The 27,671-nt window shown below is 48.6% G+C and overlaps 11 protein-coding genes across 11 annotated transcripts in view; 5 read left to right on the forward strand and 6 right to left on the reverse strand.

The window, feature by feature from the left end:
* AGABI2DRAFT_183450 (hypothetical protein) overlaps positions 1-2,392 on the forward strand; it is a 5,584-nt gene extending 3,192 nt beyond the window's left edge. The window contains exons 5-11 of the mRNA XM_006458349.1: positions 85-573; positions 625-923; positions 980-1,048; positions 1,102-1,185; positions 1,236-1,362; positions 1,415-1,704; positions 1,755-2,392. Coding sequence (XP_006458412.1) covers positions 85-573; positions 625-923; positions 980-1,048; positions 1,102-1,185; positions 1,236-1,362; positions 1,415-1,704; positions 1,755-2,249 — 1,853 coding nt within the window. The 3' untranslated portion in view covers positions 2,250-2,392. The remainder of the gene's footprint in view (positions 1-84; positions 574-624; positions 924-979; positions 1,049-1,101; positions 1,186-1,235; positions 1,363-1,414; positions 1,705-1,754) is intronic.
* Positions 2,393-2,713: 321 nt separating this feature from the next.
* Positions 2,714-3,962, forward strand: AGABI2DRAFT_134148 (hypothetical protein). The gene is made up of 7 exons (XM_006458350.1): positions 2,714-2,956; positions 3,008-3,049; positions 3,106-3,255; positions 3,310-3,391; positions 3,445-3,550; positions 3,601-3,627; positions 3,680-3,962. The coding sequence occupies exons 1-7, from the start codon at positions 2,785-2,787 to the stop codon at positions 3,902-3,904; spliced, it is 804 nt and encodes a 267-aa protein (XP_006458413.1). The 5' UTR covers positions 2,714-2,784; the 3' UTR covers positions 3,905-3,962.
* Positions 3,680-8,331, reverse strand: AGABI2DRAFT_190699 (hypothetical protein). Its single transcript, XM_006458351.1, has 18 exons — positions 7,807-8,331; positions 7,434-7,747; positions 7,271-7,381; positions 7,190-7,222; positions 7,128-7,138; positions 6,845-7,072; positions 6,578-6,787; positions 6,452-6,521; positions 5,933-6,387; positions 5,563-5,878; positions 5,405-5,503; positions 5,260-5,352; positions 5,164-5,207; positions 5,037-5,111; positions 4,799-4,969; positions 4,376-4,698; positions 4,215-4,323; positions 3,680-4,129 (listed from the first exon to the last, which is right to left on the reverse strand). The coding sequence occupies exons 5-18, from the start codon at positions 7,131-7,133 to the stop codon at positions 4,106-4,108; spliced, it is 2,223 nt and encodes a 740-aa protein (XP_006458414.1). The 5' UTR covers positions 7,134-7,138; positions 7,190-7,222; positions 7,271-7,381; positions 7,434-7,747; positions 7,807-8,331; the 3' UTR covers positions 3,680-4,105.
* Positions 8,332-8,353: 22 nt separating this feature from the next.
* On the forward strand, positions 8,354-9,486 carry AGABI2DRAFT_183454 (hypothetical protein). The gene is made up of 10 exons (XM_006458352.1): positions 8,354-8,375; positions 8,427-8,485; positions 8,541-8,604; positions 8,663-8,715; positions 8,768-8,839; positions 8,893-8,978; positions 9,025-9,116; positions 9,179-9,268; positions 9,323-9,362; positions 9,419-9,486. The coding sequence occupies exons 1-10, from the start codon at positions 8,365-8,367 to the stop codon at positions 9,425-9,427; spliced, it is 576 nt and encodes a 191-aa protein (XP_006458415.1). The 5' UTR covers positions 8,354-8,364; the 3' UTR covers positions 9,428-9,486.
* A 207-nt stretch (positions 9,487-9,693) lies between these two features.
* Positions 9,694-12,006, reverse strand: AGABI2DRAFT_190700 (hypothetical protein). Its single transcript, XM_006458353.1, has 3 exons — positions 11,766-12,006; positions 10,054-11,709; positions 9,694-9,998 (listed from the first exon to the last, which is right to left on the reverse strand). Exons 1-3 carry the CDS (start codon positions 11,898-11,900, stop codon positions 9,858-9,860), a joined length of 1,932 nt encoding a protein of 643 aa, XP_006458416.1. The 5' UTR covers positions 11,901-12,006; the 3' UTR covers positions 9,694-9,857.
* On the reverse strand, positions 11,998-13,710 carry AGABI2DRAFT_190701 (hypothetical protein). Its single transcript, XM_006458354.1, has 7 exons — positions 13,614-13,710; positions 13,343-13,539; positions 13,209-13,292; positions 12,805-13,153; positions 12,554-12,747; positions 12,309-12,495; positions 11,998-12,250 (listed from the first exon to the last, which is right to left on the reverse strand). Exons 1-7 carry the CDS (start codon positions 13,651-13,653, stop codon positions 12,117-12,119), a joined length of 1,185 nt encoding a protein of 394 aa, XP_006458417.1. The 5' UTR covers positions 13,654-13,710; the 3' UTR covers positions 11,998-12,116.
* Positions 13,711-15,499: 1,789 nt separating this feature from the next.
* AGABI2DRAFT_63963 (hypothetical protein) lies at positions 15,500-16,369 on the forward strand (the record flags this gene model as incomplete). Its single annotated transcript, XM_006458355.1, has 4 exons — positions 15,500-15,527; positions 15,585-15,840; positions 15,895-15,957; positions 16,003-16,369. The coding sequence occupies 4 exons, from the start codon at positions 15,500-15,502 to the stop codon at positions 16,367-16,369; spliced, it is 714 nt and encodes a 237-aa protein (XP_006458418.1).
* Positions 16,370-17,470: 1,101 nt separating this feature from the next.
* Positions 17,471-19,086, reverse strand: AGABI2DRAFT_115453 (hypothetical protein; the record flags this gene model as incomplete). The annotated part of the gene is made up of 5 exons (XM_006458356.1): positions 17,471-17,855; positions 17,907-18,595; positions 18,652-18,755; positions 18,805-18,918; positions 18,969-19,086. The coding sequence occupies 5 exons, from the start codon at positions 19,084-19,086 to the stop codon at positions 17,471-17,473; spliced, it is 1,410 nt and encodes a 469-aa protein (XP_006458419.1).
* Positions 19,087-20,200: 1,114 nt separating this feature from the next.
* On the forward strand, positions 20,201-21,200 carry AGABI2DRAFT_190703 (hypothetical protein). The gene is made up of 2 exons (XM_006458357.1): positions 20,201-20,325; positions 20,379-21,200. The coding sequence occupies exon 2, from the start codon at positions 20,466-20,468 to the stop codon at positions 21,096-21,098; it is 633 nt and encodes a 210-aa protein (XP_006458420.1). The 5' UTR covers positions 20,201-20,325; positions 20,379-20,465; the 3' UTR covers positions 21,099-21,200.
* A 393-nt stretch (positions 21,201-21,593) lies between these two features.
* On the reverse strand, positions 21,594-22,387 carry AGABI2DRAFT_64139 (hypothetical protein; the record flags this gene model as incomplete). The annotated part of the gene is made up of 3 exons (XM_006458358.1): positions 21,594-21,983; positions 22,058-22,152; positions 22,231-22,387. 3 exons carry the CDS (start codon positions 22,385-22,387, stop codon positions 21,594-21,596), a joined length of 642 nt encoding a protein of 213 aa, XP_006458421.1.
* A 215-nt stretch (positions 22,388-22,602) lies between these two features.
* AGABI2DRAFT_176766 (hypothetical protein) lies at positions 22,603-27,300 on the reverse strand (the record flags this gene model as incomplete). The annotated part of the gene is made up of 7 exons (XM_006458359.1): positions 22,603-24,237; positions 24,290-24,516; positions 24,570-24,775; positions 24,831-25,277; positions 25,325-25,709; positions 25,759-27,136; positions 27,203-27,300. 7 exons carry the CDS (start codon positions 27,298-27,300, stop codon positions 23,088-23,090), a joined length of 3,891 nt encoding a protein of 1,296 aa, XP_006458422.1. The 3' UTR covers positions 22,603-23,087.
* Positions 27,301-27,671: the final 371 nt, after the last annotated feature.

Consider the following 27,671-nt stretch of genomic DNA (forward strand, 5'->3'; position numbering starts at 1 on the left):
GGGTGGATAGAAATTCAAGCAGTCGAAGTCTGCAAGCAGGTAGGTATGGCCTACCCCTTGTATGTCCGCCCAGTCTTCGTCAAGCACGTCTGTCACACCCTCAGCCCCCGCCTCCACCTCCACCACCACCTCCTCCTCCTCCTCCTCCCCCTCCGCCACCACCTCCTGGCTTCGGCAATATACTACTACCTATTCCTGCATTTGCACCGCCTCCACCTCCACCTCCAGCACCCTCTCTCCCTGGTTCAAACTCAAATTCCGCTCCCAATTCCGCGCGCGCGTCATTCCTAGGGACCCAAGTCAATCTACGTAAAGAGCTGCCGCTGACACCTAGCATCAAGATGAAACAACTGCAATGGGATAAGCTACCACAGCAGCAAGTCTCCAAGACCCTTTGGAAGGATGACGACATGGAAAAAGAGAAGGAAATGCTAGAGAAATTGAGAATGGATGGAGTTTGGAGTGAGATGGAGGAAGATTTCAAGGCGAAACAGCTAGTCATAAATCTCATGGCTAGGCAAAAGCGGGCTGAGCTGAAGAGTGTACTGGACCCCCAGACGAAAAAGCGAGTTGGTAAGTTATATATACCCATCTGGTCGTGACGGCTACTTAATGGAATTGTAGAAATTCTTATTCAACGTGTCAGAAGACTTGAACCGGAGGAGGTTGCTCGTCGCATCCAACAATTCGATCAGGAAATCTGTACACCGGTTTTCCTCAGCGAACTGAAACCTATTCTACCCTCACCAGAACAAGTTGGTAAACTCAATGTCTACCGCAATGCTCCTCCGGAGGAACTAGCAGATTTGCATCCTTCCGATCGTCTGATGGTTAGACTTATTCAAATCGATCGGCTGGCACCTCGTATAGAGGGGATGTTGTACAAAGTTGGCTTTGATGAAACTTGGTCATTATTGGATGATGTAGGATTCTCATTTTTTTCCGATTGTTCTTTCCAAGGTCTGACAATAAATATCAGGGTGCTAAAAAGCTGTTTGAAGCAGGCAAGGCACTCCTTGATGCCAAGAACTTTAAAGAGTTGTTGAGCGTGCGTTCATGCCTGTCCCAGAAAAATCCCTTATCTAAATCTTCCTTGGACAGTTGATCCTCCTTATTGGTAATTATATGAACGGATCGGGTATCAAAGGAGGTGCATTCGGTTTCCGTGTGAGTAGTATCAACAAGGTCAGTAATTTTACAAGGAGGAGTGGACAATCTTTAAACTGTTCACAAAGATGGTGGACACCAAGTCGGTCAATAATACCACACTGCTCCACTTTTTGGAAAAGACGGTGTCGAAGCATTTTGTTGAAATGGAAGCATTCATAGACGAATTGGAGAAACCAGCCGAGGCTTACCGAGGTTAGTATAAACGTATTGAAACTCTCATCAGTTTTAACACAAACTTTCGCAGTCAATCTACAAGACGTTCGCAAAGGCGTCACTGAATTGCGAAATGGTCTGAAGAGGATCCGCACGGAGTTAAAGGACCATTATGCCGAGCCCGGGTTGGATGATAAATATGGTACACAGATGTGGGCTTTTGTTGGAAAAGCCACCGAACAATTAGAGGATCTGACAGAGGATACTCGCAATGCTGAAGCCACGTTCACTGAAGCGATTGGCTACTTTGGGGAGGATGATAGAAATATGTCATCCTCTGAATTTTATGGAATTTTTAAGACTTTTATCACTTCATATAAGGTACGCCTCGTCGCACTGTGACAGGAAATCATACTCACGGAGATACTTAGAAATGCAAATCGGATAATCAAGCGGCACTAGACGAGAAGCTAGCGTTTGAGAAACGCAAGCAGGCGATGGAGGAAAGTAGAGCTCAACGACATAGAGTGGCGGAATCATCAGGGGTTGACGAAGAGTCTAATGCCGTCCTTGACAATTTGCTAAATATGCTACGGGAAGGCCAGTCCATCCGGAAAGGAAACAAGAAAGCGAGTCGGCAAGACCGACCACGACCGTCCATGCCAGTCACAGTTGACCTGGAAACTGGCAATGCAAATGGGGATGCTGCGGATCTCGCGCGAGACATGCTTGCCCAACTTCAGTCGGATGGTTTTATTATGCCGCCTTCGCCGTCACCGACAGCGACACCACAAAGGCGATCGCGGAGGAGAGAAAGGCCCTCTCGGCAGAGCGAACGCGAAATACCACCATCGCCACTCTCAGCGGAGATAGTAGATGCGAAGGAGGAGTCTGGCTCGGAGGCCCAGGCAACAGATGGCCCCTGACGACACCTGCCACTGGTTGGCACAGGTGTAATAAATTTATCTTATTTGTATTGCATATGCTTTTTCCATCTACGCACTTAATCATTATACTACTACGGCATGCAACATGGACTATCTCATTTAATGAAAAGTTGTAAATTGACTGGATATATACGCTGGTGTGAAGTGGGTACAAGGGTGTATTAGTCTCATTGAATTTGAAACAGATCGTTGGCTGTGCGCGGCCCGTAGTTGCACAACGAACCCAGGAAGCGCTCCTTTGGCTCATCGACATACTTGCCTTTTACCATGCCTATCTAACTAACTGGGGCTTAGAGTAGGTGTTGTCGAGTCCTAAAACCTCGACTGCGCGCGAAAAATCGGCCGACATGGGAAGCTGTCAGATGTGTTGTTATGCGGCTCTGCCAAGAAAAGAGTGACCGTGAGCGGAGGCGATGCTGACTTGGCGCGGGGCGTTTTTTCAAAAGCTTACTATTCCCAACTACATTACCCCTACCACACATTCGACGTCTTAGGCTAACACATTCCTTTCACCATGCATTCTTACCTTGCCATCGTTTCAACGTTCCTGGCTCTCGCCGCCGCTCAACAAAATAGCGACACAAATATGGGCCTCGCCGCTATTGAGGCTCACTTCAATCAGTCGCATATTGTCCCTGATTTGTTGTCTGCCTTCCAGCCTCAAGCTGTCCTCGGAGTGAACTTTGGTGAGTTTCAGTGGTTTGAAGTGGAAATGCCTAGCTCAAATCTTGTTAAAGGTGCGGGTGACATTCAGCCGGGCCAGAAGTTTACCATAGAAGGTGTGTTTCCCTTTCGCCCATGTTCGTCGCAGCGTGTTCACTGTGTTGCTCTGTAGAGGCTGGCTCTGCACCCACTTTGACTGTCAACAGTTCCTCTCCCTTGAACGGGTCGTACGTGTTGGCCATGATAGACGCTGACGTGCCCAACTCGCAATTACAAAAACACAACCGTCACTGGCTGGTTGGCAATGTCACAATTGGCCAAGGTCAGTCGAAAAGCAAATGCCCTACTCACTCAAGTTTTTGCTCACATATCACAGACTCGGTGGTTAGCAACGCGACAGCTACAAGCTACTCTCGCTACTTTGGCCCATTCCCGCCATCAGGTTCAGGTCCTCACCGGTCAGCGTGGTTGCCAGCTTGGGGGTTCAGGAATGCTAACGGCTCACCAACAGTTATGTCATAATGTTATATGCACAACCTTCCGATTTCAACCCTCCTGCTGAGTTTGCAACGACCGACTTGCCTGTGGAACCAATGGACTGGCAAGCATATGTCAACGTAAGGCCATCTTAACATCATATATCTCCTGAATCTCATATTTTGTGCAGGACTCACACCTTGGAGGTCTTGTGGCTGTAAGTAAGATATATCTCGAGTCTCGGCCACTTCACTGATTTTGTTCGACAGGCTAATTATATTCAGGTTGAACAAGGTACTGCTAGCGCATCAATCTTCTCCACTGCACCTGTCGTCTCTTCCACTTTGGTTGCCGCTTCGACTACTGCTGGCTCTGCCACTACTTCTTCTACTCAAACTGGCTCGAGCAACGAGTCCAATGGAGCCAAGGTCCTGGATTTCCACGTCCCAGCTGTCATGGGCTTAGCCACTCTTGCTACCTTACTTCTCGCATAAGCAGTTACTGGTCGTTCATGTGGACTTTCGGATATTTATTCAATTTTTGGTACACCCGATTGAAATTATAAGAGTGACAAAATTGTGAACGAAAGGATAAACTGGCTTGAATAGGTTTAAACAAGAGAAACCAAGAAACAATGATATAAGATAAAAAAAGAATACGTAAACCAAAAAATAGATGGAGAGGCGGAAAACTCTTCAGTTTCCGAAGCGTTCGCGAGCCTAACATAGACGGCAGAGTTAAGCGTGACGGTTGAGATCGATATGACCAAGAGTATCCCCTCAAAGCTTCGGTCTTATTACTCACCGCTTCCTGGGCTTGCTGAACATATCCAGAATAACCTTCTGAAAACTTGCCAATTTCTTTGCCTTTGGCAGCACCGAGGCCGACGCCCTGTGCATATATCGCAGTTAATCTGATACATAGATTCAGAATTGTTAAGTTAGCTGTTGACAATGGAAGCTCACATAGGCTCCGTTCGGCCATCTTCTTCTGTTCCGAGGCCCGTGCCCTCCTTCCAACCCATCATCTTCAATAGTTTGTTCCCAACATTGGCAGCATCTTCACCAGGGTTCAAAGGTGCTGGAGGTGGCGATGGAGGCGGAGGCGGACCCTCGGCTTGACGTTTCTTGCCGGATTTGTTGGCACCCTCAGGGACAGGTGTATCGGGTTGATTGAAAAGAGTACGGCGTTCCGATGCTCGATCGCGATATTTCGGCTGTTCAGTCACCTTCCTCGCCTGGATTTTCTGTCGAGCCACCTCCCGCAAATTTGCATCCTTGTAGTTTTTCTACTTGCACCGGATTGATAAAAAAGAAGAAAGTGGCAGAACAAAAGGTAATGTCAGCTTGATATAGCCGAAATGGGAAGCAGATATTGGGATTGCGAGCCTTATGCAGATCAGATTCTTTGTTATGTCGTTTAAGCTGATCCAGTGTCTTGAACTGACGTGCGCAGAGTAGGCACATCAACGCTGTGACGTCCGAAAATTCAAATTCGGTCTCGGGAGGCGGTGTAGATTCAGCTTTGGTCGAAACGGTGCTCGCCGAGACAGATTGGGCCTGCGTAGGTGATAGGCGCAATAAGAATCATGCTCTGCCTTTTGACAGATCCAAAGAGAACGATCACCAAAACAGCGGAATTATCCCCAACGTGCGAAAGCTCTTCTTGAACTTGGTTCCATTTGTTGATATTATTGAAGGTCTACGATTCGTGCTGTTAGTAAGGAGAGTCCCCAGTGAGATCTCGAACTTACTTTCTTACTAGCGATCAGAGGTGCAACTTTCTTGACTTGATGAGCTGTTGTTATTATTTAACCAGATACTTATGATGCGTCTTATTAATACCGCACCTTTGCTCGGGTTCGCTGAAGATTCCTCGTTTGCATCCGGTAACCCATTATCTGAGCCGTCATCCATAGATAAAAGAGGTGCTTTTGCAGGTCCTGCAAAAATTATCCACTAACTGAGTGCTGTCAGGGGAATAGAAACACTGACCAGCATTCAGCTTGACGGGTCCTTTGCTAAAGCTCAGTGTAACGGGCTTGTCCAGAACGGGAAGGGTAGAAGGAGCGGCGGGGCCTTTCTTAGTCGAACCTTCACCATAGCAATGAGTAAAACGATATAAGCGTAAGAAGAAGATAATGAATAAGTACTCTTGAGTTTCTTCTTTTTCTCCTTCTCCTTCTCTTTCTCCTTCGAGCCTGCAGAAGCAGATTGTACAGCTTCATCGACCTGGAACTCCAGTACAGCCACTGTCGCACTTTCATCCCAATACCGAACCCAGGTCCCTTCAACACCACCCAAACTCATAGAGGAAGAAAGACAAGCTTCATCTCTTGAAATAAAGTCAGTGACTGGTTGGAAGGAATAAGGATGTGCGAATGAAGCCGCGACAGGACGGTCAGATATCCGGAAACCATTCGGATGCACTTGGGGCGACATTGTAGCAGCAAGCACAGCGGAAGCAGACTAAATTAGTTGTCAGCGTCAGAATTCAAACCCTGATGTGTCATGGTGCAATACCTGGACATCAATAAACTCAACAAACGCAAAACCGAAACTAGCCATAGTCACTTTGTCCTTTATTAAAATAATTCGTTTCATGCCCTTTGCACCTTGCTGATTAGGGCCGGAGGAGTAGAGCATAGCCTGGTAAATGGCTTGGGGACCAGAAAGAGGGTCCAGACCACGGAAAAGAAGAACGGGTGCTTGAGTGGTTCCAATGTCGCGGGTACCATCATTGGTATTAGCACGGTTGAATCGCCGGTCATGGTGAGAAGCGCTCTGGGAATAATCGATTTTTACTCGACGGCCATTCTGAGGCGTTCCAGTTTCAAGGGCCTTATAGAAAGCGCTAGTAGCCGAGGCACCGTGAGAAGCGGGTGGAGGAATTTGAATGAACGGAAAGAGGGGATCCACGAATGCGCGAGCATGATCGACGCTCGTGAATTGCGCAAAGCCGAAGCCTTTGGAAGAACCTTTGAAAATCCACGACGAACAAACGTCAATTAATGCGCAACAACAGAGGGTAATTGCAAGTGCCTGATGTTCTTTCTCGGATGATGGTAACAGTTTCAATACTGCATCCTTGGGAAGTGAGATACGCTTGAAGCTGAGTATCCAAGGTCAGAAATGCCCGAATGAATTGTTACAGCGAACGAGACGCACATCTGCTTCGGTAAAGTCTGGATCAAGGCCGAGAAATATCACGTGTGGACTTGGTTCAGAAGGTATGAGGCGTTTCTTGGTGAAGCCGCCACCGCCGGGGCCCGCTCGATCCCTGTGTCGCTCGTCCTGCCCGTAGTCCTGGTACTCGTTTTTGTGGTAGTAATTGGAACCTTGAGCGCTATCGTCGTATGCATATGAAGAATCAAATCCCTGGAAAGAGGTGATTGATGAATTATAAGAAATGAAGTGAAGGCTACGTATACAGACTCCGTTGTTGTGCTTGCGCCTCTTGCCTTCTCCATAATACTCGTCCTCTCTGCCATGATGAGAGGTCGCACGAGGGTCAGCAGCCCAGGATGAATCTGCCCAAGCGTCCTTTCCTCGGTCCCACTCGCGGTTGTAAGCCATTGGGATGGTCGATGTCAGAAGAAAAGGGTGATACAAACAAAAGACAAACAAAGACCTCCTCTCCACCTTCACCACCCATGGCTCACGGTAAGCAACGCTCACCCCGGCTGCTCAGTAGCATTCCTGACCCCATCATGTCCAGGTCCATTAAAGGTCTTTATTCTTGCTCTCCTACTCTAAAAAGTCACTCATTGCTTGGCATAGGAAGATCCCGCTATTAACCGGTTCAACACCATGGTAAACTTCTAAACCACTATCCCGACCCCGATGTTGACTAGTCGGCAGCGCGAATCCGCATATTTGAGATTCAGATGGACACCTACAACAGTCCGCGCGACAATGCTTGGTTTCGTCCTCGTACCACTCGCGTTATACTATATAGCGGACCGGCATGATGTTCGTGACTCGCTTGTTTTCGGGATTCCCTCCGTCGCTAATGTTCTAGCAGGCCCGATGGGATTGGACAGCAAAACGTCGAGGAGAGTCTCTCGCTATGCGCTCAGAATGATAGTGTGGTGCACTTTGTATGCTACAATAAACCTGAATAAAGAATATCAAATCTTCTTGCATAATTCTATTGCCACCTTGCAACCCAATCCAATCACACTACTAACAAGGGCGTGCGCAGGCGCTCGTTGCGAGAAATTCTCAACCGCGATATCCAAATGTTCAAGTTCGTCGTCCCGAAACTCCTTGATGACTTCTCGTAATAAAGGGACACTTGGATGGTCATCTGGCAGTGATTCCATTTCCTTGAGCTGGCTGCCGTAGGGATTAGCCAGAGATTTGAAATGTATACATCAACCCCTCGTCTTACTTACTCGTCATAATGTTCACCTATAACAGTCTCAACCGCCTCTGTACATGCCATAGCAGTCTCACGACCCATGAAAGCAGTAGCAGCACCCAGTCCAAACCCAGCGACTTTAGCTACCTCTGTGAGCAATGTCGGTCGCACTCGATGCTGCAATTGCAGTTTGTCCATAACAGCAAGATGCTTCTTCTCTTGGTCCCACATCTCCTGCAGCAGAGCATTTGTCTTTGGATCATTCCCGAGTACAGCCATTTGTCCCTTGTATATCCAATTGGCGGCAATTTCTCCAGCCTGGTCCACGCGAAGGGCAGCGTCCAATGCATTCCTCTGGTGCTCCGATATGTCCTGAGGCGTCGTTGAGACAGCAGGATGCGAGCCTTGCGCTTGGTCAAGGTAAGCAGAAGAAGGTAGCTGACTGGCGCGCGTTGCAAAAGAGCGCGAGAGCGTTGAGCAGACTACATTGCGAAGCAGCATGGGGTTGAGAAATAAGATATGTCGCGGTCACGTGCAGCGTATGTCGGACCGCAGGTCGTCAAGGGAGGAAGCGTTGGATATCTGCGTGCTCATGTCTGCGACGTAAGTTTTTATCTTATCTACCATCCCGTCTTCTATCCTAATCTTCTCAAGATTCACTCCTTCAAATGCTATCGATATGTCCAACGAAAGGACTTGGCCCGCCGATCTAGGTTTGTCCCCCTCCAAACCTCTTCCGCATCCGTTGCTAACAACCTGATTGGAAAGGCATGCTTGACTGGGATTCTACAAATATCGTTTTCACTAAACGCAGTTTAATTGAATTCCTCAAGGGCGTTTTTTTTTTCGTGCAATCGAGAAATATGTCCCTAAAACTCCTGCATTCACAGGTATACAGGGATCACTGTAGACCCAAACTTTGGAACCATTGCCAAATTACCACGTATGCCCAGTCCCACCTAGTATATTGCGGATCCTCCTTCATATTTTTTCAGGTTACGCCAAATTTGGCAAGATATCTGAATCGGCCGGTTCATCAGCAGAACAAGCGACTGACAATGTCGATCGTAAGCATAGTCATCATCTATTCCGGCAACATACACACCCCATCTTTTTGAAGCATCATCGTCGCACGCCAATATCTTTGGTTCTGATGACAATGGTGATGCGCTCTCTGGTGCACCTCCAAGACAGAACAATGTAGAGGCAAGCTTCTCCATCCATGTCCTCCAGCAAAGCCTCAATGAAATAGTTACCACAGAGCGCATCTTCTACGACCACTAATGATTCGAACGATGCAACACCTCCAGAGTCATTGCCTCAGCCTCAAGTCAGAACATCTAGGTTCGCTTCTCCACCCTAACTATCATACGAATCTCTACGTTTACCCGACCACCGCTTATCAGACGAGTTCGGACTACCCCAGGAGGCGTTAGCACCATTGGCAATATCTTCGCGCCCGAAGAAGATCACGACTCATTCAAACCAACTCGAAAGTGGGTGAATGGACACAGCAAATCCTAACAGCTCAATGAATCTTTTATTTGCAGAGTCAGAGAAGGCCCTGGTGGCCAAGATCATATTGGATCGGTAAGCGAATCGCTAATCTGTACTAGTATGATTTTATTTACTTATAATCCCTCCAGCTTTTTTGATTTACTTGTCCAACTTGCTTAGCGGGTAACTGAATATATTTGATCGGCTTCACACTCTTTCTAAAGGAAATAGAGTCGTTAGATTCCCCCGCAAGGAGTAAGTGCTTGGTGTTCAGAAGAATGTGCTTACTTTGTGTTTTTTTTCCGAAATGCGCGATGTTTGAATTTCATGTCTCGAGGCGAATTTTGATTATGGTCAGGCGCCTCGGGCATGTGGAAGCTTTCGGACATGAACAGCGCGCTGCAGTCTCATGATACAACAATTATTAACAGCAAGAAAATAACTACAGCAAAGACGGTGATATAATACAATGTGGGGATACTAAAATAAGGGCGGGGTAACAGAAAATCTCCGCAGAACGATCGGTAAGACTCGAGCATTCGCTTGTCAACAAGTCGACGAAACGACATAAAGATGAGTAAGCCATAGTTAACTGGCGAAGCTCCAAATTTTAATGTCGTTATCATCGCTTCCTGAGACGATTTTATCTTCCCCGAGTGCCAAACAGCTCACGGCAGCCTGATGACCAACCAATGTACTCGTACACTTGCCTTCTTCCCTTGACCAAACCTACATGCAACTTGTCAGGCCCTGAAATTTAGAACTGGTAGGGAAAAAGGCACACCTTGATAGTGCGGTCGTGGCTACCACTGACCAACCTCAACTTGTCACTTGCTACAGCCCATACGCCTTCAATGTGTCCAAAGAAGGTTCGTAGTGTCTCACCCGTCTCAATGTCCCATAATTTTACAGTATTATCGAGACTTCCAGAGATCAACAGCGGTTTGTTCCGTTCCGTATCGGTACTAACCGACGACGTAGGATCGTCAGAAGGTGCGTTGGGAGCGGAAAAGCCGGACTCTTTATCACTTGCGGTCATGTTAACGTCTCCAGCGCTGTCACAATTATCGACCAACAGCTTCATACTTTGCACTTGGCCGACGTGTCCCGTGAATTGTCTGACGCATGCTCTCTGCGTCAAATCCCACAGTCTAATGGTGCCATCATCGGAGGCAGAAAAAAGCATCTTGCCGGGGTCAATCTGCAACGAACAGTGAGGGTGACTAGGTGCCGATATTAAGGAGCCGTCGAAAAGCGATGAGTCGGAAGTGGCCTTCTGGCCGGTCTGCGGATTCGAATCCCATAGCTGCACCGAGTTGACCCAGTCTGTATGACCCCTCAACGTGAACGCACCCCCTGTCCTTAAATTCCAGACTTTGATTGTTGCATCAACACTGCCCGAAGCCAATACATTCGAGTCAAAGTTCAGGCACACAACACCTTCAGTATGTCCGGTCAGCGTTCTGATGCATTTACCGCCTCTCCAGTCCCAAACTTTGATAGAGTTGTCCATGCTGCCAGTGATAAGTTTGACCTCGTCAAACTGCAGAGAGCGAACAGCCCTGGTGTGGCCACGCAAACAATGCAATTCGACGCCGGTTTCCATGTTCCAGACACGCACGGTCTCATCATAAGAGCCAGTGATGAGGACGGGGAAGGCGGGATGTTGGAGGGTTTCTGAGAACTGCAAACACATAACGCCGTCTGTGTGCCCTTTGAGGGTTTTGATAGTACATCGTCCCCTGCGCCAGTTCCGCTCGACAGTCATACGCTCACTATAGACATCTTTCCAGGGCCGTGTGACGGAGGGATGGTGGACAGCATCGTCCGTGGTTAAGAGGGACGAGAAAGTATCGATCAAGGAACAGCCGTGGTAGGGGTCCTCGGATCTCTGCCGCTTGAGGGGCGGTGCAGAGAGAGTGGTGCAGTCCTCGAAAGAGCGTTTGAGCGAGAATGAGGGGTAGGCAAGGATGGCGACGGAGGAGGAAAGTCGGGACTGAGATGACTCTGGGGCAGGGGAGGGAGAAGGAGAAGGAGGAATAGGAGAATGACGAGGGACGACACGCCTCTTCTCGAGTATAGGGAGGCCCCAGCCACACTTGGTGCACTTTTGGCCAATGTGCTGTTCACAGATGCCTCTCCAGAGAACGTCGTCGTCGGCAAGTGCCCTCCAGCGTCGGGAGACCTGGGCAGCCCTGCAAAGAGACGTGGCATCGAGGTAGAGGAGGACCTTGAGACAGAGTTCATGCGGAAGGACCGCAAAGGGGTCTATTCGGATGAGATAAGCGAGCTGCTCTGTGAGGAGGGAGAGTTGGGAGAAGCAGCACATGGTGAGGAGGCCTTGGAGAATAAGGGCACGGCGGGGGTGAGAGGAGGCGGAGAAGGCAGACCATATGGCGTTGACCTGCTGTCGTTCGTCGAGGGGGAGAGCGTCGAGAGACTGTTGGCGGGGTAAATGGTCAGGCAAAATCGGTGGCTGAACAGTGGGCGACATACGTGCTGGAGCCTGAGATTTGTGCCCTCGTCTGCCATACGCTGGTGGCGAACGCAGAGCTTGCGCGGCTGGGGGACAGCAGCGGTGGCAGCGAGGCGGGCGGCGGGGAGGGTATCGCAGACATAGGAGGAGGCCATGAAGAGATGATCAGTGTTTATTAGTTATTTCCTGTTTATATATGTACTCTACTTGTCTCTGGTCGCGTCATTGTTCGCCAGCGTCACACCAAATCACTTTGTGAGTACAAGTCGTGCAATTCGATTCAAGATATAATAACAGTGACAAAAAGCGATACTAGCGCAAAAAAAAAAAAACAAAAAAAATCGAATCACTCCACTCCGGCCTCCCCCTCTTCAATCCAATGTCAGCTTCATTTGTTCGAGAGGTATGGGCACAAAGTTGTCTAGCACAATCGACCGCGAGGCCAGCTCCGGTTCGCAATATGCTGGAACAAGCCGTCGAATTAGATCCGGTCGCACAGAAAGCTCTGCGTTGGTTGCCGTTAGGCAAATTTTTTTCAGAATCGACCGAGCACCACCACTCACCTTCCCGCGTGAAATTGAAGAGCGGGGGGAAATCCCTGCCGTTGGGCATACGGGCTCCCACATCCCGCAATTCGTCAAAGAATGAGTGGATCATGGCTTCAACTGCACTCAAACGGGCGCCGGGAGTATACTCCAACAGCTTGGAGACGAGGTCGATGGCTTCTGCCGCAGTGCGAGGCCGGAAAACCTGCCCACCAGCATAAAAAAAAAAACGGATGGCGTCAAGAGAAGGTCATATTACGCACTTTTGAGAAAGGATGAGGTTTGATCTGTGGGAACTTGTGTTCCATGTAGTTTGGGTTCATCGTCTTGATTTGCTCTCGCGACGGCGTTCCGAGCACCTTGATTATTTCCACTAATTGGTCAATTCCACTTTCTCCCGGGAACAAGGGCTGCCCTAGCATCAGCTCCGCCATAACACAGCCAGTCGACCAGATGTCTGAGTAGGAGCGGAATTAGCCAAGCTGTCATTCCATAACGGGACTGAGGGACTTGCCGATGTTTGTTGTGTAGTTTGTTGCTCCAAAAATGAGCTCGGGTGCTCGATAGTATCTCGAACAAATGTAGCTGACGTTGGGCTCGCCCGCAACGAGAATTTTTGCGGAGCCAAAATCACAAAGTTTGAGGACACCTGTTGCGGGATTAAGTAGGAGATTCTGGGGCTTGATATCACGATGGCAGATTCCAACAGAGTGGATATAAGCAAGGGAGCGTAGCAGCTGGTACATATACAATTTGATTTGTAGCATTGGCATGGGTTGCTTGAGCTTGGCGTAGTGGCGACTGGCTCGATAGACGGTTTCGGGGACATACTCGAGTACGAGGTTGAGATACACTTCGTCTTTCTGGGGAGGAGAGAGACTGCTCAGTACAGGAATAGAACAAGCTCAAAACACATACCTTGTCACCATTTGAGTAGAAAAAGGCTTTGAGGTCGACAACGTTGGGGTGAGATACAAGTCTCATGATCTGCAGCTCGCGATTCTAGATAATGTCAGAGGACACTTGTTGAAAAAAAGGTGCGGTCAACGGACTTTGAAACGCTTGTCCTGCAGGACCTTCTTGATAGCAATGTCTTCGCCTTCGCCTCCATCAAGAAGCTTGGCCTGGAAAACGACACCAAAGGAGCCGTTTCCAACAACTTTGCAGTTTGTGTAAGAGATGTCTTTGGTCTCGCCTGACTTTCCGTCGGAGGCTATGACCTTGACTATCTTGTGGGGCTCGTCGACGGCTGGGAGCGAGAAATGATAGGGACGATCGAGGACGATGAGGGACGATGTTGGAGGAAAGAGGGGGTGGACGTACGGGAGATTTTGACGCCGTTGATAGGACCGTGCGTGGCCATGACTGAGAGAGGTGCAGAGGAAATGGGCCGGAGACGAGGGCCGGAGAAGGGGAGGAGACACAGAGCAGAGCACCGTGATCTCCGTCACACGCCCCACCAGTCACATCACACAAACACCCCCAAACACACCTTCAGTCACCGCGAGCCTATCTCGCCCCAGATCTGGGCTAGATCCCCTCGAGAATCTTGAAACCTTGAGCTTGACCACCGAGTCCATGTCTTGACAACTCTCACAGGTAGCCCGGCTCGTGCGGATCCCCTCCAGCCTAATAGATATTTATGTTTCGAGGCCACCTCGATATCAGATCCGGCGGCATGACGCATGTGGGCAAATTTGTCGGAAGCCTGAGAAACCCTGCAGCTCCTATCCGCCAGCACTTGCGATGTTCTGGCAAGATCGTGCTCGCAAACAGGATCTCCTGGATGGGACACAGATCTTGTAGGCTGATTTTGGTGCATCTGAAGAGCGCACAGTCTTCCTCGCCTTCTCTTACATATCTGGCAGATGTCTATGTGTCCGCTTTTATACCCGAGCCGATGATCCAATTTTTTGCCAGCACCTGCTGAACCCCGTGCTTCCTCTCTCCCAGCCTGCCATGCCTAGTCCCCAGAGCTGGAGCACCTCCTCCGCTAGTCAATCTCCCCCTTCTCATCTTCATCGCACCCGATTTCCCGATGTTCCTTCAGTCCCACCACCTCTTGAGGAACCTCGACTATACCCTGGCCGCGGTACACCCCTGAATCCTTTTGTCGTCGACTGGGACCTCAATGACCCAGGAGATCCCTACAACTGGTCAAATCTGCGCCGTTGGTTTATCACAGTTCAAGTAAGCTTCCGCTTTTTGAATGCCGAGGTCCGATCTCTAGACCTCTCCTTGACAGCTTGCTTCAACCACATTTGCAGTCTCCTTTGGCAGTTCTGCATACAGTGGCGGTCTGCGAGGTGTTACCCGCGATCTTCATGTCTCCGATGAAGCTGCCATCCTCGGTATCTCCCTCTATGTTTTGGGGTTCGCACTGGGGTATGCTCTCTGTACTCGACGCTTCCTCGTTGACTGAATTTCCTGCTAGCCCTCTCATTTTCGCGCCACTGAGCGAGGTAGATTTTATAAAGTATCTCTTGATTCTTTTCTATACTCACCTTACGGTCTATAAAGATGTTCGGTCGTGTACGTCATACTAAATCTACTTCAATGTCTCTCCGCCTCAACTGTGCGACTTTAGCGAATCGTTTTTCTCGTCACCCTTTCCCTCCACGCCATATTTCAGCTACAGGGTGCGGTCTGTAACAACCTGGCGACTTTATTGACTTGCCGCCTGCTGACGGGGGTATTTGGTTCTTCTCGTGCGGCCCCGTTTACACATTTTCATCCTCAGACTATTTACCCCTTGATGAATAGCCCTTACAAACGCTGGAGCCGTTGTATCCGACATTTGGAATTTCCGTGAACGCGGCCTTGCTTCCGCAATCTACTCTACCGTTCCATTTTTAGGCCCAGGTACGCAGCAACAGCCGCCACTTTTTGACACCAGTATCTCACGCCATCTAGTGCTGGGGCCGGTTGTAGGCGGTTTTGTGGCCGAGAATCCTCGGCTTGGATGGCACTTTAATTTTTGGCTTATGTTCATCCTGGCCGGCATCGCATTAGTCCTAGGATTTTTCATCACCCCTGAAACGGTGTGGTGTTTTTCTCAATCCTAGAATTAAAAACTGAATTTTTGCGTTTATCAGTATGCACCGGTCCTGCTCCGGTGGCGAGCACAGAAGCTTCACAAAATGTCCGTCGGTACAATCTATTATACCACTTCATATGATCACAATCAGTCCAAATCTTTCCTACAAATCATGCGCAAAAATCTGAGTCGTCCATTCGGTAAGACTATCACTCAATTGATCTAGAGTGTTGCTTAGATTTCTTTGCCTTTTGCAGTGTTCGTCGTCACCGAGCCTATTGTGCTCTTGTTTGCCATCTATATCTCCATCATGTATGGGACTCTTTATGCCTTGTTCTCCGCATTCCCGATTGTCTTTCAACAGCACAAGGGGTTCTCCCCTGGTCAAAGTGGCTTAGCGTTCTTGGGAATTGGTTTGGGCATCGGCCTTGGTACAGCTTCCCAGTCATTTCAGAATCGGATATACTGGAGGCAAATGGAAAAGAGCGAAACAGGACGCGCTCCACCCGAAGCGTAAGTGTTATATTCATGATTAGAAGCATATGTATTCTATTATGCCTATTGCAGCCGCCTTCATGTGGCTATGATGGGAAGTGTCCTTGCTCCTGTAGGACTTTGGTGGTTCGCCTGGTATGTGACATAATCCTACGATGTTTCCGTGTCTCATCAGTTCAGGACCTCAACGCCTAATGTTCATTGGATAGTTCCAATCCTTGCCGGCGTTCCATTCGGCGCTGGTGTTGCACAAATATTGCAAAGCCTGACCACCTATCTTATGGACACTTATAACGTTTACTTTGCAAGTGCTACTGCGGCAACTGTCGTGATGCGATCCTTCTGTGGCGCCGCTTTTCCGCTGTTTAGTCCGGCTATGTTTGATGCGCTTGGAGATCAGTGGGCTATGAGCGTGTTTGCAATCTTATCAACTGTTTGTATACCCATTCCCATATTCTTTTGGGTATGCATCTTTTTTCTTGTGTTTTTTTTTTTCACTGGAAGACTGACGTTTGCAACAGAAATACGGATGGTGGATTCGAAGTAAATCTGTCGTGGCATATAAAGACACCGATTCGGAGCCTCAACCAATATCAGCAACAGTCACAGCCACCAGAGCCGTTGAAATTGAAACTTCTCAACTCGATACAGTATCTGAGAAAGAGACTGAGACGCCTACGGATGAGACAGCTGGATTTACCCAAAGTTCTTACCGTCGACCATCTGTTGATAAAGAGGAGACATCAATGGAGATACCTATGCGCCACTCCCTTGTTCCTCGAGACAAGGAATGAATGATTCACAGTTAGTCATTTCAGCGCCGCGAAGGATCTGGCTTTTAGTGGTGTCCCCCCTATGTATGATACCTCGTTTTCGATGATTACCTGTTACGCTAGCCGATGTGATGTTTATTGAAATCACATCTGCCATGGTTCTACTTTTTTATAGATATAGATAGTATACTCCCTGTCCCTTTTCTCTTCGTCGTCAAGTCTTGACTTGCTTTACATCATGTCAACTCAAATGAGTTGACATTTTTTTTCGTAGATGAAGAATATACACCTCGTGTACATTAATGAATTGATTGAACCCCACCTCTCAACTTTTTTGCCTAATTTGTTCATGAATGTGCCTTTTTTATCTGATGTTGGTTCATATATTGTCAATCAGTAACCCTTCTCACTCCATATATGTGCCGGAAGAAACGTGTAGGCTTTAAATGAGGATGATTTTCAGAAGGTCAATAATGAATTACACGATGACTATCTAACATGAACCGGGTCTTTCCAACTTCCGACTGGGTGACTCCTTATCCGGCCGGAAAACAGGAATGCGATCGCTAAGATCACGTTACTGACGGTTCTGTGGTTCAATAATCGCGGATATAAACGGCTAAGTTTTTCTAGGGCGCCAGTGTCGACGCGATCTAGAAGTAGAAGAGTGAACGTCATGATCTCGAGCGTGAGCATGGGGTTGTGTATTCGTCCCTCCTTCGTCATTTGATGTATGTGTATTAGCTTGCCGATTCGGTCTCTGTCTATGACGCCTTGGGTTCTTGCTTGACTCTCTTACCTCATCCGGTAATGCGTTATCTGTGCGTAATATCCATGAGCTCCTTGTCATTATCGAAATGGTAGTAATAACCAGGCTAACCTATTTTCCGTTTGGGTTTTGTAGGTTTAAAAACGCCTTGAACACCATGACCAGTAACCTCAACACTACGGCTATTCCCACTCACTGAATTTAACGTGTCCGATTCCATAGTCGAGGATTGAGCGAGCGAGAGTGTTGAGGTTGCGACAGAGGATGGACCTGCAGCAGAGACTGAAGTCGAAGAATACACAAGGTTCGATGTCGAGATATTTGTTTCTCTCATGGGCAGCGGAACCTGCACGCGCATAAAGTCTAAAGCGACAATAGCTCTGTGACCCAAAGGTGGGTCCCATGCTTCTGTTGCATGGCGCTCTAAATCTTCTAGTACGCGACGGGCAAAAGAAATTTGTCCGTTGTCATTTATGCGTGGAGCAGGGAAACTGTCGCATCATGTAAAAAGGTAAACAAGTTGACGAGTGGATAAGGTTTACCGGGTACCAATGTGATTCAAAACGAGCATCTGAGCATTGACGAGTTTAGCGAATTCTCCAGCCATGGATGTCGTCGAATGACCTCTTGCAAGTGTCGTCTTCATAACATCTGGGAGTTGTCTTTTGGACAACCGTCCGGCGTCATCAGTCTCCGGCGAGATTGTGGAATCTGTTGCTTCATGAATGAGGAGACTGGGCCTGGGATTGGAACAGAGAGGGATAATGGGAGAGGGATCACAAGTGTCGCCCAGGATGACGACCTTACGCTTAGGGTATGATATCTCATCGAAAACGTAGCCAATGCATGGTTCTAAGTAAAGAGTCAGAAGAACAAATGCTCTGGTAATGTGCATTAACTTGCTTCGATGAAGGATGGGACTAGCATGAATTTGGATTTGAGTCGCGCGTCTTGGATTTGTTTCGCGGGCTATGTCGCGCCACAAGCCTTGGTCATCTGCACGGATATCTCTGCCAGGCACTTCGCTGCAGTGTAATACATCCCAATCCTTAAAGTCAGAGCCAGACATTGGGTCATGCTCGTCGACGGGAGGATTACAAGGTATGACAGGGTCATCCTTACAGAGAAGCTCATGAACGACATAAGTGTTCTCACAGCGTGTAAAAGTCATTTTCAGATTTTGACGGAGGAAGGAACGAAGACCAGAGGGCCCATATATTTGGATGATTGGCTAGTGAAGAGGAGATAAACAAGACGATGGTAAGTTATAGGGAGAGAACAGCGTACTGCTCTCCTGTGACTGATCGCATTTGAGGGTGGGGGCGGTGAGTCTATGCGAGGAGCTCCGAGGATATTTCGCAGAAAGGTGGTGATGCCCATGATGTGATCGGCTGAAATGGAGAATAAGGGAAATATAAGTGGTGTAATTAGCAATCCTACCATGCATATGGGTTATAAAGAGCTTGGAGACTTGGGACATCTTCAGACGGGTGGCGCTCTGTCGGTTTGGCTGGAGAGCGAACTGGCGTGCGGTGCCCTCTGCGCAGTCGACCACTAGAGAAGAGCAATAAGGGGGGACCAAATGGAGCTGAGGGACGACATACTCCAGAGGTTGTTGTTGCCGCCGAGAAAGTCACAGATGAGAGACGAGCAGTTGCGGTTTTCTGTCGGTCCTCCGCCGCTGGAAGTGCCCAGAAAAGAGACGCTCATGGGGTGGGCCATGGCGAGCGAATGCAGCAGTCGGCGCTGCGAGCACTTGGCTGCGACAAACATACCAGCACGACCACGTGACCAACGCGGGCTGACCAGTTCGCGACTCCAGCTTTTACTCGACCATGGCTCTCCTCGCTCCTGACATCTATGTTATCCCCCCCGCAGAAGACAGCGCCGCGCCCTGGTGCTGCTACAACTCTAGGAACAGCATCGACGACGACGACGACGACTCGCAGTCGATAAGATACATCCAGGCCTCTCACCAAACTCCATACTTCCACAGGACTATGCTTGGGTCAGATGGCCTTGTCCTCCCCAGCCGCAAACAATCAGCAGACTCACAGTCGATTGTCGATGCACTCGGCGATGCAGATGAGTTTACAGATGACGAACTCGACCTGGGGCCCATGGGCATCGTCCCAGAAGAGGCAGAGGAAGATGATGACTTGGGCTACGAACTGGGTCTCGCCCACGAATCTCGTCCCCCTCCTGAGCCCTATTCCGAGGTCGGAGATGATTCAGACATCATCGAGGTCTTCAAATTACGGCGCCAATCCATGCGTGCCGCTCACACTTACGACGACTTGCATGGAACTCTAAAATCCCCCGCCGAACTCAACAAGTCCTCCCTCCGTTTTCGCGCGACCAAAGCATTTCACTCCCTGAGAGGAGCCGTCCGTCCCTCACCTGCACTTTCAAATACCACCCAAGACTCTAGCAAGACTGTCGCAACCTCGAACGCAGAGCCGCTGAGGCCGCGCACAAAACTTCGACCCAAGCCGCGTGTCCAAGACATCTTTAATCCTATCGAAATTACACCACAGACCGAGAAATCAGATACAGACCAACAATCTAGGCGGCCATCGAGCCGCCTTGCGCGAATAATCACTCCTAGACTTCGACAACGTCCATCAAACATTGCAGTCACCGCCACTTCGCCCGAACCCAGCACGTATTCCCCTACTGTTTCGCCTGTCTTTCAACAAGAACCAGCTCGATCTTATACTCCATCGCAACATTCTTCGTCGAGCATACAAACTCAGCATGCTTTTGAACCAGATGCCGGAAGCACACCAAATTTAAGCCAGAACTTTCAACTCGGAAATAGATGTTTTTCTCCTCCTATGCCTCACCAGACGCTCCCAAGGTCTTTCTCGCCCGCACCTGTCTCTCGTTCAATCTCCCCCGTCCCTTCGACTTCCCAAGCGAGCGGGCGGTTCAGCATTCGCAAATTGCAAAGGATATTCCGCAAGTCTAGTTTCTCTCATATCCATTATAACAACCCTTCACGCGTAGACCAGGCGTCAAGCATTGACTCTGCCCACTCCACGTGCCCTTCATTGTCCTCAACACACACGAGCGAATGTTCAGGACGTACAACACCTACCATGGACTCTGTACCACCAACACCTACAAGCTTTGATGAAAATGAGACTAGGCGCACCATTGTTCCGTTACCGAGCTGTAATACCGTTGGAAGTGGTATCAGTCTAGGGTCAAGCTTCAACAGTGGTGCTGTTAGTAGCTTGTCTTCGAGTAACACCGTCTCCAGCATGTCTACGGCAGCAACCCGCGGTAGTGTGTTTTCTGCTCCTGTATTCCATCCTCAAGACACGGAACAGCCTTCCATGGCGAACATATTGTCCTCTATACCTGACGACCCTACTAGCATTGGCACCAACTCTCCTTCACTTCCAATACCATCATTCTCTGAAACCAAGTTGTCAGATCTTGATTCGAAGCTTGGTCTGGGCATCAACCTCTTTCCAAATGATTCTTCCGCTGGTACCAGCAATACAAACTACTCAAACACTCGAACTTCAACGAAGATTTCTCGGAGTCTGAGTCTGAGGAACCTTGGTTCAAGGCTTAGAAGAGGGAGAGAGCCAGAACCAGCACCTGCAGTGCCGCAGATGCCTTCCTCAAGTTCTACAGAGAGCGACACGTCCACGGAGATGAAATTGAATTCGTTTCATTTCGATGATATTTCATTCGATGCCGGCAAATTTACGGCTTTCTGAGATGGTGTGTTTGCTCGATATCTGGTGGTGTATTACAGCGCTCACTGGCTCCAGTAGGACTTTCCGTAGCGGCCCTCATTCTTTCACCTGATTCTTATATCGCACTTTTTCTTTAAGCGTCCCTTCCCTCTGTAGTTTTCATTTGATATAAAAGAGCCGTTGGATCCAAAGGAATCAATCGTTTACTTTTAAGTTGAATCATCGTCTAGACTCCTTTTTTTTTCATTCTGCTGTGTTACATGCTTTCCTATCTGCTATCTTTCTGCTTTACGACGTGTTTTGCTTGATGCAAACTTTATGCGAATCGACCGACCGACTAGATACATGCCCCTGGCTTTGGATGTAAATATAGTTGATTAGAATGTTTATATTCTGTATTAACATACATTGCTCGAGGTTGTACTGTATGTGGTTAGACTGCTGGACTGAGAGTTGTGATGTTCTGCATCTACGAGCTCGGTGTATGGACCTTTGGAAGGTCAGCATAAGGTGCTTCTATCCACACCGCCTTTCAAGAAGTCCACCGTCAACACAAGGCAACCAATCCGCAACAAGATAAATACGTACTTTTGCAATAGTCGATTCATTCCCATCCTTGTCTACAAACGTCCTCACACCTCCTTTTGAAACACTCGGCGTATTCACAAACCTCGCCACACTCTCCAGTCTCTCAAATGAAATCTTACTAGCACTGGATAATTTCTTCATTTCGTCTATAGTCTTGATACCTTTTCTGGTGTTCAAGGCCGAGGATAGTTGTGATGCATAGAGTCGACCGTTGGTGATGTCCGTAGTAGTGGTTGTCGCCGTGTCTTGCTGTTGAGCCATTTCCAAGTCCTTTGTTCGCGCTTTGAATAATTCAGTTGTACCACTCGCTACCGCATCCTACACATATATTCTCCATGTCAATATACCGTGTGTTTGAGAAGTAATCACAAGGGAAAGCGAGGGTTTCTTACAGGTCGAATTGTTTGCATATGGTGGTCTACTTGAACAGCACCCAATTTTCGTACATTGGCCAAGAAATGAGGATCAAAAGCATCTTGCTTGATAGCTGGAAAATCCAGGAAGGAAGCAAATAGAAATAAGTAACCAGTTGTGGACCTTTAGGTAGTTACGAATAACAACCAACCTTCTGTTTTTCGTTCACTAGCCAATTCATCGCGGACATGTTCTCTATTCACGCCATTCGGTCTGTTCGTCAAGTTTGGTGTCCGATTACTCGCCAATGGTGGGGGTTCAGCTCGGTTAGGAAGTTTCCTCGCTGCTCTTGATGCAGAGTTGCCCATGAAAGTGATGATGCAGTAATTTCCCAATATATATACAACAACATACATCATAACTTAAACGCTCCTTGTTCAGTCATCAGAAAGCATATATTTTTAAAATCGCAAAACGTACACCACCGTCCACTAGATACAAAGGGTAAAAAAATATTCTGTTCGATGTATACCGCTTTTCAGCCCGAGTCTATCCAGAATACCCCAAAAACCCAACACGTCCGGGCGAGGGAGAGAAAATGAAAAAAAAGAACAAAAGTAACCAGACTCAATACTAAAGTATACACCCGGAGAATAGAGGAAAACTAAGTCTATCGTTTTAGGACTGCTCAGAAACAGTCGAATCTTTGTTATACATATACATGAAGCATATGAATGTAGAGAAACAGAAGCAAACTATCCATCAAGCTTTTTAGGGAGGTGCAAGATATTTTCGACACCAACCAAGAATTGCACGTGTATCAGCCGCCATTTTGCTTTAGCGACAGAGGAAAGGATAAAATGAAGAGGAAGCGACTGAAAATAGGCATGATGGTCAAGGGTATAAGAATGAGCAATTGATCCAAAGCTGTTAACCGATGGGACCAGAAGGTTAGGCGTCGAGTCAGGGAGCGTGCGGATTGAGGAATAACAGGAGAAAAGGAAGAGATAGATAGCTCAGACATAGATAAAATTATCGTGACTACTCGTCTTCGTGACTATGAGAGGATCAGTACCCTCCCATGTTATTGGCGGGATTCTGTTGATAAGTTTGATACATATAGGGTTGGTAAACGTGCATTTGCTGGGGAGCCATTCCTCCATACGATGGTTGGTGTTGACCAACTCCAATGAGATTGGCGGGTTGCGGGATGGAGGGTGATTGCGTTCCATAGTTTGACATAAGGACATTGCCATTGCCCGGGACTCCAAGCCTGCGAGATTGCATCTGACGGGGACTATTGCCGTCGGGAGTCCTAGATCCGAAAGGACTGAAAGAATCAGTCGGGGTATACGGGGCGGGAGCAGGAACAGGTCCAGTCATGTTGAGACGACGAATCTGAGCCGTTTGTGGCTGAGCATATCCATGATCAAGGGGAAGAGGCGTGGGCCCAGCTTGTGGATTCTGACCCCCCATTTGCAAGGCAGCCATCATAGAAGCGAAACCTTGGTCATTAGATGGATAGGAGGGTAAACCCGGGACTCCTGCAAAAGCATTCGGGCTTCCAACTTTGGACTTCCCACCTGCAGGGATGCTAGTGTATGTGGGCTGATAGTTGGGAACCTGTAACCCGACTTCTTCGATTAACCGGCGATAAGCTTGAGTTGCAATGACCTTGAGCTCAACAAGGACACGTTTTGTGGCTTCCATATAGTTTTGTTTGTCCGGTGGGTCAATGAATGTGCTCGTCAAAATCTTATGGACGACAGCAACACCATTGACTTGATCTCCCAGTACATCAGTCAGAACATGGTCGCCTGGAGAGTTGAATAGAGCTTCGACAATTTGACGAGAAGCATTGGGTTCGTTCTTCTGGTTGACAATGCGCAATACAGTGAGAGATGCCAGCTTGTGTGTACAAAGGTGTGAAAGATGAGGTGTGAAACGAGGAGCCAACAAGTTATAACGTGAAGGAAAGTTGGAAGTATCCAAGAGCCAAGTGAGGAGAAGGGCTCCATTGGGATTGGTGGCCAGAGGAATAGAGTTCAGGATAATGGCGGTGGCAACCCTGCGTTGCTGGCTAATAGTGATGTGAGGACTCTCCAGACACGCTCTCATACTACGAGCACCGAAACGTCCTTGAGCGACTTCCCACATCCGGTCGACGATAGCATCGAATATGAAATCATTGGAAGGTTGGCGAAAGCGCAAGCAGCACCTGAGAACAATTTGAGAGATTGCCAGATGGATTGAGATAGAACAGTACTCACTGAACGACGTAATTGCCGAATTGGTCCAACAAGAGAGGCGGGGCGTATGCCCTCAAATTTTGGGCAACGAGACCAACTTCTTCAGGGCTCGATACACATTCTATAATTTTTTGGGCCGCCCATGTACCATTTTTATGAATACCTATCATCGCCAGATGAGGGGCAAGACGTTCCAGCATCGCGAAGCGAGGTACAGCAGAACACCTTTCGAATAATTTTTGAACAACCTAAGTCATATATTAGTGAATGAACTGGGGCACTGCGGAGGAATTGGACTGACCGTGTTACCCAGCCAATCTGAAGCGAGGTCCACAATTTCGCTGTCCATAAACTCGCCTGCAACCTGATCTATCTCTTCTGGACCCATAGTACCCGAGTCTAAGCGCTTGCGCAGCTCACGAAGTTTAGCAGCATCCCAGCGCCTGTTGTTGGGCCGTTCCGAGACAAGAGGGATGGTGGTATAGTACATCATCGGTGGACGGAAATCTGTGGATCACATTTAGCAGCTGTAACTCGATAAGAGCCATGCATTTTAACCCACCAGCGAGTGCCTGGATATCTCCTTCTGCATCAGTACTGCCCGCACTCAATTCCCTCATAATCATCTGTTGCTCGGTCACAGATGGAGTAAGACCAGGAGGTTTAGCTAGGCCATCAGAGACGTTGTGAGTGCCAGAGCCAATCATGCTCAATAGGAGGTTTGAACGGTAATTCTCAACAGCCCCACCCAATACTTGTTGATCAGCTGGAATGGTGGATGCACCTTTAACGTTACGAAGCGCATGGATCGTAGCTCCGACACTCAAATCGCCAACTCCTTGAACCACGACACTCGAGCTTTCCTCCGGTCCACCGGCGCCTTCTTGACCACTCTTGACAGGCACCTTGGCGAAGCCGATTCTGATGGCACCTACGTCGCTTCCCAGGACATCTCGACCGTTCAATGCTTTGCGGGCACGCACGGCATCATCAAGACGCTCAAAATTAACTAAGAGAGGATCAGAATGATGTTACTACCGCATTTCTGAGACGTACTAAAGCCGCAATTCTTATGCGTCAAAACTCTAGCTGATTCGATCGGGCCATAAGGACTGAAAACACTCAAAATAGTGGCTGGCGTAGTTGTAGACGGAATAGAGCCAATCCAGAGGGCACGAGTGGGAGTGGATTGCAATTGGGCATCTATGCCGTTGAGTCCACCGTTCCCACTAGCATTCTTCCCTGAGGAGTTGGGAGACGTGGGACCCGGACTGACGGGGGTACCTTTTGCAGGGGCAACAGGAGCACTGTCCGCTTTACCGAATCCAATACGAACAAGTTGACCATTAGGCATATTAATATTTCCTCCGAGTCGATTCAAAACATCATCCTTGGCGCGGAGGGCATCGGCTTGATCGACAAAATTGACGAAACCGCATTCCTATGATAGGTTAATAGACGTAATGAGTTGAATATACAAATACACATACCTTCTCTGGAAGCAGACGTAGACTCTCGATAGCACCATAAGGAGCAAAAACGTGGATCAGCTGTTCGCTGGTAACAGAGCTATCCAAATTGCCAATCCACAACGAACGTGTCGGCGTCTGAATCTGTGAGGACTGCCCTTCCGATTTGGGAGAAACAGATCGGTTTTGATTGTTTTGATTATTAGGAGCGAGCAAATAGGATGATGTACCTCTCCCATTCCCCGACGCTTCCCCATTGGGGAAATGGACAGAAGGAGAAGAGGACGTCCTGGACCCGGCCAGTTTGTTGTCCGTTTTGAGAATGCTTGAATGGCTGCCCACGTTACTTCCTAGGTTATTGGAGACTAAATTCATATTAGCCGTCTGGTGGGATAATTCGCTAAGGTAGGGAAGGGTATCTGCTGCAGTCGTAGCTCGACGAGCGATAGAGCGCATAGGGTCATCCAAGGTACCAACAGAAATTGCGCGCGGTCTGGTAGGTGCCAGACTTTCTGAAGCCCTCAAACCCTGATTAAGATATGAGGATGTATACCCATTATCGTGCGTTGGAGTGTCGTAAGATGGTGTCAAGTGTTGACGGCTGTACCCGTCATCATAATCAATGTATTCTTCCTCAACTTCAGAGGCCGGTGTAGGAAGAAGCGAGCCGACTTGAGGCCTCCGACCATAAGTGGAAACAGTACTGGCACGCATGCGAATAGGATTGGCAAGGTTACCAGCGATAGCAGCCTGAGCTTGATTACGCAACTCGGACAATGTTGCTGCAGGAGGCCTATGATCGTCCAAACCCAGGTAATTGAGGGTATGGACATCAAAGCTATCTGTCTCAGAGTCAACGGAAGCCACAGACCGCTCTTCTAAAACTGGGATCCCACTACCACTCGCGGGCATCCACGGGGACGAGAAGAGTGATGAACCAAACGCATTGTTCAAGCCAGCAGAAGGCAACGTCAAAGAACCAGCACGAAGCCGACTGGAGCGCTCAGAAACAACCGATGATGGGACAGATGAGGCCACGGAGGTAGCATGACGAAGACCAGGACGGGAGGAAGGCAAAGCAGATACAGGACTGCCACCCATGGTATGTTGAGTCTGGTCAATTAAAGTGTCTTGCTGATTGGATGCTCCAGCCAGGGTATTAGATGACTCGGTAAAACGCTGTTGGGCTGCGAGTTGAACATTGGAAGGTAAGGTACCTGCCCTAGCCCTTCTAAATCCAGGTGGAAAGTTGTTGGGAGGCAAGGTGGATCCATCTCCTGGAGTAGAACCCGTCGGAGAGCCGTCGTTGGGAGGGGAACCAGAGGCAATAGCACGCAAGGCAGGAGGCCTGTATCTCGCGCCCGCTCCTAGATTGCCCTCAGCCTGCATCTGGCCGATTCTGCAACCAAACGCAAAAAAAAGAGTTGCAGTGAAACGATGAAGGGGGGAAACGTAGACAGCTTACCTTTTAGAGGCAACAAAGGCAGCCGAAGGGGCAGGAGGGGGTGTCTTTCCACTGGATACTCTCGAATAGGAGCCGTTGTCAGGTGCAGATAAGGACATTATAGACTTTTTGAAAAGAAGAAGGATTAGGGATTACGAAAGTGCTGGACGGTCGCTGGCTGTAAAAGATACGAAAACGTCCAAGAGGATTAGCAATTAGAAGAAAATCGCTCGCTCGAGGAGACCGTGGCGGGAACTGGCGCTACGGAGCTCTGGGATCTAGAGCGATACTACGAGAGCAATTCCTGTAGGAAAAGACCCGTGAGTAGTATGGTAGAATAGCCTCGAGAACAGGACGAGGAGATAGAGAAGGATGTTGCGGGGGAAGGACCGAAACTGAAGCGCCAACGGGGCTCTTTCCCACGCATTCCACTTCCTCCTCCCATGCCCCTTGGAATGTTCTTCAGAACAGGCCTATCCATATAAACATA

Source organism: Agaricus bisporus (assembly GCF_000300575.1).
Source record: "Agaricus bisporus var. bisporus H97 unplaced genomic scaffold AGABI2scaffold_2, whole genome shotgun sequence".
Lineage (NCBI taxonomy): Eukaryota > Fungi > Basidiomycota > Agaricomycetes > Agaricales > Agaricaceae > Agaricus > Agaricus bisporus.

Bases quoted from the DNA above. Each gene is read 5' to 3' on its own strand.
- AGABI2DRAFT_134148 (XM_006458350.1), top strand. From the start codon at position 2,785: ATGCATTCTTACCTTGCCATCGTTTCAACGTTCCTGGCTCTCGCCGCC. The intron at 3,392-3,444 runs GTCAGCGTGGTT...GCTCACCAACAG, and splicing joins TCAGGTTCAGGTCCTCACCG to TTATGTCATAATGTTATATG. The intron at 3,551-3,600 runs GTAAGGCCATCT...TATTTTGTGCAG, and splicing joins ACTGGCAAGCATATGTCAAC to GACTCACACCTTGGAGGTCT.
- AGABI2DRAFT_190699 (XM_006458351.1), bottom strand. The intron at 6,522-6,577 runs GTGCGTCTCGTT...TTGGATACTCAG, and splicing joins CAGACTTTACCGAAGCAGAT to CTTCAAGCGTATCTCACTTC. The intron at 4,970-5,036 runs GTGATCGTTCTC...TCACCTACGCAG, and splicing joins GGGATAATTCCGCTGTTTTG to GCCCAATCTGTCTCGGCGAG.
- AGABI2DRAFT_183454 (XM_006458352.1), top strand. The intron at 8,486-8,540 runs GTTTGTCCCCCT...CTGATTGGAAAG, and splicing joins GACTTGGCCCGCCGATCTAG to GCATGCTTGACTGGGATTCT. The intron at 8,605-8,662 runs GGGCGTTTTTTT...CTGCATTCACAG, and splicing joins AGTTTAATTGAATTCCTCAA to GTATACAGGGATCACTGTAG.
- AGABI2DRAFT_190700 (XM_006458353.1), bottom strand. From the start codon at position 11,900: ATGGCCTCCTCCTATGTCTGCGATACCCTCCCCGCCGCCCGCCTCGCT. The intron at 11,710-11,765 runs GTATGTCGCCCA...CCCCGCCAACAG, and splicing joins CAAATCTCAGGCTCCAGCAC to TCTCTCGACGCTCTCCCCCT. The intron at 9,999-10,053 runs GTGTGCCTTTTT...AGTTGCATGTAG, and splicing joins GCCACGACCGCACTATCAAG to GTTTGGTCAAGGGAAGAAGG.
- AGABI2DRAFT_190701 (XM_006458354.1), bottom strand. From the start codon at position 13,653: ATGGCCACGCACGGTCCTATCAACGGCGTCAAAATCTCCC. The intron at 13,540-13,613 runs GTACGTCCACCC...TCTCGCTCCCAG, and splicing joins CAACGGCGTCAAAATCTCCC to CCGTCGACGAGCCCCACAAG. The intron at 13,293-13,342 runs GTCCGTTGACCG...GACATTATCTAG, and splicing joins TGCAGGACAAGCGTTTCAAA to AATCGCGAGCTGCAGATCAT.
- AGABI2DRAFT_190703 (XM_006458357.1), top strand. From the start codon at position 20,466: ATGGACTCTGTACCACCAACACCTACAAGCTTTGATGAAAATGAGACT.